Genomic DNA, 12,160 nt, shown 5'->3' with positions numbered 1-12,160 from the left:
AGGCAAATCTAGCTGTTAAAGTGTCAACCTTTACGCCTACCCGAGCGCTTATTACGCCCCCCAGCAGCCGTCAACGTTAGTCGACACCAAGATGAACAAACTTACCTTTCGTATCCCCTCCGAGGGGCTGGAGACAGAGTAGTCCAAGCCGCTGTTCTTGCTGACGGTCCTCCACAACTCTGCGTACGTGCCGTCTTGCTCCAGAGGATTGGTGCCTTTGTTTCTGAAGTAGTCGTACACAGCTGAATCCCTCACGGTGCCGTAATCCACATCCATCTGCCGTGACAAATCCTGGAAGGACCTGAAATTGCAAGTAGTACCCATTGAGCATTTTTTTTATCCAATCCCAGCAATTGTCATGTTTTAGTGTAATTAAAAGTTTTAGAGGTGGGTGTTTACTCAATCGCAAGTAGTATACATCAAGCATTTGTATTAATTAATCCCAGCAGTTTTCATATTTTAGTGTAAGTATTTTTTTTAGAGGTGGGTGTTTATTCAAAATTGACTTTTTGACTTTTTGACAAATTGACTTTTTTCGTGATTGACTTCAAATCCATTTGAACTGAAAGAAACTATGAAAATTTAAGAGGTGAGCGTTTACTCAAACTTATCACTGTCTCATTCATTCTTCTTCAGTGGGGCTCATTCTTACAAGAGTCAGGGGGTGCTGGATTCTACCCTAAATTGGTGTCCGCCAATGAGAAACCCCCCAAAAATGAGGAAAAAAAACATTCAAGCGCATACAAAAGGAAAATTTGGTATATTCAATCAGCCTATGTTGTTGCCATGTGGGAGAAAACTGAAGCACACGTAGAAAACCCACATGGGCACAGATAGAACAATTCCCTACAAATTCGGATTGAACCCTTGATGTGCTAACTACTCACCCACTGATCCTGACAAATAAACTAAAATTAATTCATAAAATGAATGAATAGTGCACCCGACTAAAAGGGCAACGGTTAGAGGTGCTGGTTCCTTCTTCCACTTCGCTTCCCTGGGATGCTATTTTTCTACTCTACGCATCGGAGCTCATGAATCATGCATAAGACAGAAACATGAGAGGCGACGTGCCTTTAAAAGAGCACTGGTCCAGCCATCAGTGTGCAATAACAGATCTAGCACGGCCAGAAGCCCTTTCGCGAGACAGCGCCACACGCAAATCTCAACTCAGCCATTCATTTGGATTCGGCGGAAGGTCCATCTTCACGCGGCTCGCGCTGAAAAAGTCAAGCGCGGCCGGTTTGGTCTCGGGAGAGCCGAAAGAAGAACGTCACGGAATCTTCTCTACGTTGTGACAAAAGAGTGACGGAACCAGGCCGCAACATGGAAGCTTGTTGGATAAATAACGTTGACTAACAGAAAACAAAGTAACTCCGCCTGGGATTTGATGCGAGGCGACAGCGAGGTGCCGTCCGGGATGCTCGCCAGCGTCCGAGATGACAAGTGCCAGCAAAACAGTCAACAAACACTTGACAGCTTTGTTTAGCATTTAGGAGTTTGCCAAATATCCACATCTGGACCTCACTAAAACATGGATGACTTGTTTGTTTGTGCACTCTCATGCATGTGATAATATATTTAATATATCAGTATCAAGTCTGTTTGTAATCTTTCAGTTTTGACATGGTGCTCAACTTCTTCTCAATTGGTTAAACAGGTGTCAGGAACATTTTTTTCTGGAAATTCCTGAGATTTCTTCAAGTAGGAAGCCTATAATTTGATAGAAATAGAAGCTTCAGTCCCAAAATAGCCAATTTCCTGCTTGATTTGGGGTTACATAGGGTTTCTTTGTCCACCAAATTTTATGTAAATTGGTGAAACTTTAGCGAATGAAAAATAAATGTTTAAAAATGAAACTTTCTGACAGTCCAAGAAAAGTTCAGCCCACATTGGGCAAGGCAAAGATTTGTTTATAAGGTCTCTGAATTCTCAACATCGATTGATGAATGAATGTGAAAAGACTGACCTTTATTTAGTATTATTGAAAAGATTCCTAAAGGTACAGGCCCAAAAAATGCCAAAAATGGAGGCTCCAACTAAAAATGGCTAACTTCTAATTACACTTATTGACTCATTTTGAGGAATATTCCCTTTTAGCTTCTTCTAGATTAAACAGATTGGACATCAATAGCTTTCAATGAGTGATTTTTCCAACTAAATTGACACAATAAACCTTTCATGTCAAACAATCACACTGATTGCAGGATGTAAGCATGCCAAGACTCCCAAAAATCGAGATGAATTTGTCGGGGAATAATAATAAGACTCAATTCCCGGAGGGCCTTCACAGCGCTTCGTGCTTGGCCTTAATTAGTTGCATGTACCCTAGGCGGAGTGTTTGTGAGTACCCTACCTTATGGCGTGGTCCATACGGGACACGGTGAGGTATGCTGCCAGGTTGGCCGTGTAAGAGGAACACACGATGAGTGTGAAGAGCCACCAGCTGCCCATGACGATCCTCAGGGCCACTGAGGAGCTTATCACGCCGTCACCACCTACACACACATGAGGATACACATTTTGGATGAGTTGTGAGAAATGGTATGCAATTGCTTTACAATTAAAGTCTTTATTATTTACCAGCAACTATAGGTGGACCCCAGGTGTCAGTAGGACCCTGGTGGGCAGGTATCAAACCTGTGACACCTTGGTTCCAAACCATGTTATGCTTGCTGCAGCAGAATCTACTAGGCTGCATCTCATCACAATCCCACCGGCCCAAAAGGTTTCCAAGGCAACCTGATAGGCCGGGGATTGTGCTTATGTATAAATATGTGTGTGCAAGTGTGTGTGAGTAACTGTGTGAGTCCTTAGTGGCGTTTTAAGACGCCCACCCCTTAAAAAAAGATATATTGCGGATTATAAAGCTCATGTTAATCTCAAATCTGTAAACCCTAATATTAAAGTTGTTGGGTTTTTTTTTTTTTGTCCAACTCATTTACTAGCATTTATGTCAATAGACTCGCCATTACATTTTGAATGTGAGGCTGGTAGTGAATTGTCAGCCAGGTGTGGCTCACCTTGCTGTACAAAGGCTCCATAAACAATCCAAATGGCGGTTTGTAGAGATCCAGATGTATTGTTGCCCTGGCCCGGTGGTGCATTCTGTGCAGCTGATGAGCGCAGGGCCTGCAGTCGATTGAGCAGGAAGATGAGGATCCCCACCACCGGAATGGCGGCGGCAATGCAGGCCCACACAGCCAAGTCGAAAGGCACAAAGAGCGAGAAGATGTTGATCTTTTCTTCAGGCTTTCTCAACAGGATTCCGACACTGTAGTCCAGGTAGCGTTTGCTAAAGTCTACCACGTTCTCACGCTCAGGCGTGATGGTGATGGCGGAGACGGCCAAGTCGGCTTTCTGCATAACCACAGATTGATATAACAGTAGGATTCATCCCACTTTCTCCATTCTGAGGTACACATTTCGACAATTTACCTTGTTGATAAGGTCACCGATCATTCCGTTCCAGGAGCCATTAGGAAGCTGCGATCCATATTTACTATCGGACACCTACAGGGAAGATTTCAGGCGAGATTTTCAGTGTCAAGTTCACAGCAAGGACTCCACAGGAGTACTTACCTGGTAAATGTCGTATTTGAAGCCCAAGATCTTGGCAAGAGCCTCCAACACGTCGATGGAGAAGCCTTTGTACCTTTTAGGCTGGCCCAGTATGTTCTCGGCTACCATTACGAAAGGGTCCTCCTGTGAGAAGAGCATTCGTGAGAAGAATACTTGTAGTTGAAGCTTATATCTAAGCAGACGGTGTTCCTAATAAAATGTCCCGCGGGTGCTCCAGATTAAAAGGGGCCGAGCGAGGCGGAGGATTTCATTCCACGGGGACGGCAGCGCAGTGAGCGGATTTCTAACACGGTGGTTTGAACACGGGTCTGATAAGGAAGGTTTAGTCTCCCTCGATTGATTTTGCCGGCACATAATACTTGTTTACCTCTACAAAAGTCGTCAATGGCCAAGGCGAAACTCCAGAAGAAAGCTTGGGTCATATTTTGTGAGGGCGTAAATCAGGTCTATCAAACGTGCTGCCCTTTCATTTTTTTTTTTTTTTAGAAAAATGCAGCAAAACCAGAAGAAGACTGCTGTACTACCAATCCATTCTGATTGGGACGGGCAAATGAACTTTTGTTCTAGTCAAAATGGATTGGACGTCTAGCGTACGTCTAAATAAGTTAAGTTTTTAGGCCAAAAATAAACTGGGCTGGCCCACATGAGACCTAGTTGGCATTAATGTGGGCTGTGAACCAAACTGAGTTGGACAACCCTGACCTAGATGGTGAATAGTGATTATCGAATTCAGCATGGTTAAAAAAATATATAAAACAATGCTGGTAAAATGTGTATTTTATAAAATGCACGAAAACAAGGGAGACCAATTCTGAATGGCAGACGCACCAGCAACGTGACCACCTTGACGGTGACTCCTTGCATGCCGCTCTCAATGCGACTCTCCTTCAGGCTCCCGTTCAGTCCGTGCACCGCATCCCACGTGGCCAACTGTTGTCAAGAAAATAAAAGGAGACCGCAGGATAATCAAAACTAAAGAATGAAAAGTGAAAAGCCAAAATTGGCGCAACAACGCGGAACAAGTGGACAAGACGCAACTCGCGAGGGAAAGTACGTGATTGGCATTGGCGAACGGCTGATGACGAAAAGGTGGGAATTAATACTGAATCACTGGAAAGGCAAAATAAATAAAAAACTGAAGATCAAGTTTTATCAGTTTCTATTACTGTTAGATAATAGAAAATGACTAAGAAAAGAGCACAGTCGAAGAACTACAATTTCTAACCTTCCTTACAGTACATTTATTTGTAAACTGACCCTAAACTTTTTGTTAAAAATCTGTCAAACGGTAAACCATATTTTATATATATATGTATAAAACGTAGTTATAGTGATCAATTCATTCTTTCATTAATTTTCTACAGGTAATAGGGATCCCCTGATTGGTTTCCAGCCTATCACAGTTCATAATTTAATTTTTTTTTCATATTTTATTGAAAGAAACAACAACTATTAAAGTTTTCGCTTGAGTTATTTGGTTACTTTAATAACCGTGTGTTGTTGACTGCAGCAACAAGCCTTTTATAACAAATAAAACTCCCATTAGAGTTAGTTTGTGAAAGTCACTAATGTTCGTGCATGAATGCCATATTTTGTCACAGCGATCTGAACCATCATTGCGAGTATTCCTGTAATCTACCCATTCATCTTTGCTTTCATTCCCTGACAATTTAGAGATTTTTGTTGGCCAGGTCAAGAGGGGCTTAGAAACATTGTTGGTGAGTCACAAAACGAACTCGATGGATCCCATCACCAGCTGTTTGTTGTCAGCAGACGAGCAGCTTGGGAAGAGCGGAAACTCGGGGCCGTCAGGCCCGATTGTGCGTGTCGCCTGAATGTGCATCAGCGTTGCCACGGAGACATGCACCCACAATGAAAATCACCCGCTATTGAATTCCATAGTTTGCACTCACATCTGCGCCTCATTGGTCGGCCGAACGCAAGCCGAGCCCCATTAGTGCCTTTTGTGCTCTTTGTCCTCATCATGACCGCTCGGAATAAGATAACAAAGTGAACATTAGCCGGTACGGCTAATAAGCGGCGTGAGCGAGCGAAGCTGTCGGCGCCGATGTGACGTGACGGGAGTTAATTATCCTCGTTAGCGAACAGGGGCGACGCCCGCGTGGCCGTTATTGTTCCGTAATGACTGTGCCGCCCGTGGTTAGGCTGGCAACGCCCGTAATGATTGCGTAGGGCCTGACGCTAATTAAGGCAACAAGAAAACAGACATTAAGACGGGTGTGTTTGTCAGAGCATATGGGAAATATCTTGAATTATGAGTTTAATTTGTGAAAGGCCTTAATGAGTCAAGTTACTGTCAGTGTGGTATATACCACGACATGCATGGAGAGGGTGATCAACATAGCCCAAAAGATCATCAACTGCCCCCTACCTACCCTGTCCAGCATCTACGAATCTTGTACCGGTGTCTTAGAAGAGCAGAGAGTATTATGAAAGACAATACGCACCCCTACAAAGCCATAACAGCCAAGACAAAGAGACTCAAGGACAGTTTCTTCCCAAGAAATCTGCCAATCGGTCCATTCCATCTGAACTGGGAGTTCCACTTCAAATGGATTGAACGTGTACGGTTATATAATGGTTGAGCATTTGCATTTCACTTCCAATTTCAATATTGGCAAAACAACAATGCGGCGCTCAGGTTTACGGGCCGCGTCAAACTCTGGGCACTCGCAGATCTCAAACATTGGGAAAGAATCGGCAGGGTGCTCATGCATTATTCCCGATTGCTTCTCATCCTTTTACTCAAATGTCAACACTGTGTTTCTCATTCCTACCACGCCCAAAAGTCAACAGTCAGGGGGACTTTTCAAGCTGGTGTGGCATCAAGTAGTATTGCATCGCCTCTGACGTAGGTACGGGTTTGAACTCGTTCACCTTTCCTTGGGAAAGAGCTCATGACCATGTGTCACCTGTTGATATATTTTAGCCAGTTAAAGGGTTCAAGAGTCTTACAATTCTAATGATAAACATTTTTTTTACCTGGTTAAATGGTTCACACTTATTTAAGTCACAGTTAAAGTGTTAAGCACACATTTTGCCAGTTGAAAGGGTTCCAAACCCACCCATTTTTAAAAAAAAAAAAGCTCCAAATCCACAATTTCTATGGTGCAAAGTTCCAAGACCTTGGCATTTAGGAGTAAAACGATTGACACTAACATCTTCTCAAATTCAACTTATTCTTTTCTTCTGGAATGGTTTAACACCCAAGTTTTTCCCAGTGAAAGGTTTAGCACTTATATTTTTTTCATGGTAAAAGGGATTTTATACCCACACTGGGTAAAGAGCTTTAAAATGTTTTCTCCTTTAACGCTTCAATACATCCACTCTTAAAAAATAAAGTTCAATACCCTAACTCCTATTGGTTAAAGGGTTCACAGCATACACACTTTACCCGCACTTACTACCTAATGAGCAATGAGAGCTTTGCTAGGTGTTAAAAGGCCTTTTTGTCGAAGTTGTCACATGACAAATTAGCCAGCTAGTGAGTTTCAACTTAGCTGAAATTGTTGTTGAAAAGTGAAGGTGAGTTTGGGGAACAGAAATGTGCGCCGCCCGAGGCTTATCCCTCTGGGCCGACACGTTTAATTAATTCATTTGAGGAGGTCGGTCACAAATTGCTGTCCCAATTACTGCCAAACGGACACCGGAGGGGGTGCATGGCCAAATGAGATGATTTCAATGTTGCAAAACAATTTAGAATTGCATTGACAGCAATCAAGAAGTGTTTAACGCATAAAAAACAAGACAAAATCATTGGGTCCAACACCCAAATATTATCTACAACAGCCATATTGTAAGAAGGCTTTCAAACCCACATTTTAACTGGAGAATAATGATTAAGACTGATTCCTGATGGATCCGGAATGATTCCACACCCACAAATCTTCAGGTGAAAGGGATGAACACCCACATTTTACCTGGTGAGCATGACACACCACAAAAATGCTTCGACACCCTCACATTTTCCAGGTGACAGGGCACAAAAAGCCCACAGGTTTTTCGGCTGCAGTTGCAAGACAAGTGCAAATCTTTGAGTAGCACTTGTGGGGGTTTGAATTTGTTCGAACACCCACATTTCCACAGCTCTTAATGCAGAAGGACCGGACCGTCAGAGACAATGATGGTGTTTCAACACCCACACTTTCCCCACTACCAGGGCAGGGAATTGAAAATGGAATATCTTTCTCTCGGCCTCTGTCTTTACGAGTGTGACGCAGTGCAGCTGTAAATGAATCCTGCTGACAGCCTCAATGCATCCCAGTTCAAACGCACTATGGGTAATGTAGTGCTTCACTGATTCCTTGTCATTGGGCTTTGATAATTCTTCCACCAAAAGTGGCCCGCGGCTTCCTGGAGAGTCCTTGAAAGCCAGCGGGCGTCCCGACGGAAGACTCGAGGCCTCCTTGTCGGAAATTGGACGGCACTTCCTGAGTGGATTGCCGGCGTGGAAATGACTCCAACTCCGTTTGAGCATTTAGCCGCATCTTCGCGGCAAGATGAGACGACACTCCGGGGAGGGCCGGGGGGACTCGACGTGGCGCCGCATCGCGGGAAAGCAGGAAATGACATTTTCCATGGAATCTTGCCACCCGACGAGCGTGTGGGTAAATGCGAAATCCAATTTCTATTCCAGATTAGTTGTCTTTATCGGTCCAAATGAACGAATAGGAAGCATGAACATGTAAGTTAATGATCACATATGTATTCATGAAAGTGCGTGTTAATAGCCACGTCTAAAAAAAAAAACATTGGAACGAACACCAGCACGTTAATAACAACAATACGTCTTCATGCTTCTTTGTGTCTTGGTGAGGCTTCTAATAAGTGTGTACGCGGCGAAAATGGCCATTATAAAGTACAGAGGGACTCATAACTCAGAGTGAGGGGCCAGATGATTAAATCTTCATTACTGCAGCAACTCCGTGAGTGTGTGTGTGTGTGGGGGGCGACACGTGGACCCCCACAAGCCACTAAATCACTGAAATGGTTATGCATGCAGATGAGGCCGCGTGTCAATTACACGTCCGTGTTTAATGAAAGGAAGCCGGGAAGAAAATGCGGGTGTGTGATCAAGAGCAGAGACGCAGCGTGAAGGCCAGGTCGCACTTCACATAATGACGCCTTACTGTCTGAATGGTGTCCATTTTGTGGAGGGGACAAAAAAACAAGCCTTTTTGAAACATGGAGATGCATTCCACTCACCCTTTTGACATCTTTGCCAAAAGTCTCGCTGAAACTGGAGCCCAGGATCTCAAACTGGACGTGAGAGTTGGCGCCACTGGTTTTGAAGTCCATCAAGCCTGTTAGTCCTGTGATGTTGCCCTGGAGATGAGACACGGGTTCAATCAAATGGACTACCACAGGCAATGTTCCCTTTTTTTATGTAAAATATGCTGTAAAACAGGAAAAATATAAGAGTGGACGGAGCTACTGCCACTGGCTGCAGCGTAAACGGCGCCATCATGGGGAAAGGAGTAAAAAAGGGATTTTATTTACTGCTCGCCATATGATTGCTGCTGCGCAGAGAAGACAAAAGTAATGTGCAATTGCTTAGAAGGTACATTGACCACAGGTTGGGTGATTTTAAGACTTAAGAAAGATTTTCAATGTAGGAAATGGTAAAACTAAGAGACAGAATAAGAAAGAGGCATTTTTGTGCATTTACACTGCCACTGACATCTAAGAATGTAGATCTTTTCATCCTTCTGCGATGAGAAATGAGTTTGCCACTGGTAGTTTTTCAATTCATTTGAACTAGTCAAACTTCTCTGACAAGCCTACTAGTTCAAATGATTCCATCAGCATCAATGCAAGATAATGAGTTAACCCTTACCGTAATGTTAATCCAGAATGAACGAAGCCTTTCAAATGCAAAAGTGAAAATTAAGCATTGCGACACTGCTACTATCAAAAACAGTGTTGTTTTTTGTCTCATTCTTGAGGGAACTTCCTTCATTTTTCTATCTCCTAATTGTATTTCATTAAATTTCTTTGTCAATATTCCCAGAATTTTTCATTTTTAAACAAGTATATCTCCAAATATGGGCCTTCAAATTGATTCTATACATTTGTTGCACTGGTGTGCTTGATTAAATGCTTCTATATTCATTCCTTTCATATATTTACATCTATTTTTGTTGAATCGTTATATTCTGGCAACCATTCACTAACAGTCCCTCACACTACTGTCAATGGCAAAAAAAGAATAATCTTGTATCCTTCATATTGTATCCTTTCTTTAGTGAACAAACAGTAATGGGACTCAGCCATCAATAGTCTTTAGTCGCTATTATTTAGCAGCTGATGCACAGCACGTCCGACGGCATCAAAGCAAACGTCATGTTTTTGCGGCCCGGCGGATGACATGACATTTCGGGGGCTTCCATTAGCTCATGTAGCGGCGTCTACAGCCGTCAGAAGCAAAGTAGGAAAAATAAAAGACCTTTCTTTGTTGGAGGATTGTCTAAAAACTGGGAAAAAATGTTGGCAGGTGTTTGGTTTACATGAAAAAAACTGCATCGTCTTTGCGCACTTTAAGTTGGATTATTTTATTATGGAGCTGCCAAACGTATTCAAATCTAATAAAAGAATAACATGGCCCAATATTGACCTTGAATTAAGTATTAATAAATCTGACAAATAAGAGTAACTTTTTGATGTTGTTAAGGGCTTGCTGAGAGTATCAAGGTGTGAGTGTTGTTTTTCTCTTGGAAACTCAGTGATGCAATTGTGGTAGAAATTGAGTCTGATGGCTTTTATATTGATGCTGTGTTATGACTCGACAGATGTCAATTTAGAATGCTGTATTTTTTTAATACAGACTTGTTCAAAATGTTATGACTAGTGGAAAAATTGTAAGAAAATTGATACTGTGCTTTTGTTAAAGGGAAATTTGAGCTATTTATCAAATGGTTTTGAGAGTTTGATAAGGATTATATGTTAGAGTGGGAATAAGGAAATTTAAATGCTTTGATTGGAATTTTGTTGAATGCTTTTTGGGATAAAATTGTGACTTTTTACTCCCAAAAGACGCTTTAGTAATATGTGGAAAAGTGAATGATGTGAACGGTGATGCCAATGGTGTTATTTTTAAGGGACTTAAAGTCATTGGAATTATTTTGCAAATAAAAATATCATATATGAGAACTTATTATTTGTAACTTAGTTATTTCCAGGCACAGAACTGATAATTTAAATGTTTCAATGACATTATTTGGTGGTTTTATTCTTTTGGGGGTTGGTTGGGGCAGGTTAAATATGCTCAAAATGTCCCTTGTTTTTATAAGATGTGGAACTGGGAATTTTGTTATTAGAAAGAAAAAGGAATGGCAGTGATGTGAACATGCCATTTAAGAGTTTCAATGAGATTTAAGAAGATTTAAGGTGCTATGAATGGTGACTTTATGGGCAAAAATACAAAATGTTAGTATTAAAAACACACACTACCTTCTGAATGGTCTCCAACATGGACCATCCACCATTCCAAGGCTTAGTGGACTTCCTAATGCAGTTGAGACTGGCCATGCTGTGCCATTTCCTATCCTCCAACTTCCTATAGAAGGCATTGGCCAGCATCAGCACGCTGTCGTAGAGGTACAAGTTCGATACCTGAGAGGAAGAAAAATAGGCCTTCAGTTTTCTGGCTGATAATGCGATCAATAGAACAACGAGTTAAGATAGACTTTTCAGTCATTACCTCCAAGTTGTGCAAGTAGCCTTCCTGCGGGTCGCATAGCAGTGACGATATCCGATGATTTTGTCTCACGCAGCGAGCACCGCTGTCCCTCCACGAAGGGAAAATCTGTCGGACCACCGTCATACGGCCCAGGGCACTGTGTGTGAGCTCCAGAATTTCCGTGTCGCTGATTTCCTGCAACATAATACAAAGTTTATTTTGCATCTCAATGCTTTTGACAACAAAATGTCGTGGTGACTTAATGGAGCTTATTTCCCTCTGCATGGAAAACAAACTAATTAGTGCATTAGCATCCATTTGGCTGCTGCAAATGGAGACTAGTAATGTTTTTGGCTCATCATCGGCCATTTTGCCAAAATAAAAGTCCGGCAGTTTTTGGGGCTGAGTGCACTCTACTGTGTCGACGGTTTGATGTCTGATGGGATGCTGCCATTAACGTGTTAGAAAATCACTGAAACAGGGTTTTTTTAGGGGGCTATGGGGGTGTGGAAAAGTTTTATTGTGTGGCAAAATGACAAGATATCAGATCTATATCCAACTCAAACACTCAAATACTTGGCGATATGCTTTTCTAAATCTACACTGGGTAAAACGGCCGTCTGGTGATTAATTGAATCCATTCCAGACTGATGAAAGCCGACAGAGGCGAATTCCAGAGCATAATTTTGCATAATAAAATGTAAATTTGTGTAATCTTTTACAAAACCTTTTTGAAGCTATGATTATAGCTGTGCAAAAAAAAAAACATAAGTATGCAATCAATATTAATGCCTTAATGAAGTGGAATAATGACTATTGAAGACCACTTACAACTATTTTTCCTCACTTTCGACCCTTGAATTGTCCTTTAACAAATCA

At 42.1% G+C, this 12,160-nt stretch overlaps 1 protein-coding gene across 9 annotated transcripts in view; it reads right to left on the bottom strand.

Annotated features, from left to right (window-relative positions):
- LOC144211314 (glutamate receptor ionotropic, delta-1-like) overlaps positions 1–12,160 on the bottom strand; it is a 111,444-nt gene that overhangs the window by 44,271 nt on the left and 55,013 nt on the right. For all 9 annotated transcript variants that reach the window (XR_013329577.1, XR_013329578.1, XR_013329579.1 and 6 more), the window contains 9 exons: positions 11,303–11,476; positions 11,053–11,214; positions 8,809–8,928; positions 4,411–4,512; positions 3,583–3,705; positions 3,439–3,513; positions 3,024–3,360; positions 2,357–2,498; positions 106–301 (listed from right to left, as the gene is read on the bottom strand). Coding sequence is in view for 6 of the 9 variants with exons in the window: in XM_077738435.1 (XP_077594561.1) it covers positions 106–301; positions 2,357–2,498; positions 3,024–3,360; positions 3,439–3,513; positions 3,583–3,705; positions 4,411–4,512; positions 8,809–8,928; positions 11,053–11,214; positions 11,303–11,476 (1,431 nt within the window). In the remaining 3 variants the exon portion in view is untranslated. The remainder of the gene's footprint in view (positions 1–105; positions 302–2,356; positions 2,499–3,023; positions 3,361–3,438; positions 3,514–3,582; positions 3,706–4,410; positions 4,513–8,808; positions 8,929–11,052; positions 11,215–11,302; positions 11,477–12,160) is intronic.

The sequence above is a fragment of the Stigmatopora nigra genome, chromosome 18 (genome assembly GCF_051989575.1).
Source record: "Stigmatopora nigra isolate UIUO_SnigA chromosome 18, RoL_Snig_1.1, whole genome shotgun sequence".
Classification (NCBI taxonomy): domain Eukaryota; kingdom Metazoa; phylum Chordata; class Actinopteri; order Syngnathiformes; family Syngnathidae; genus Stigmatopora; species Stigmatopora nigra.
This window is presented reverse-complemented; position numbering and strand designations above follow the sequence as displayed.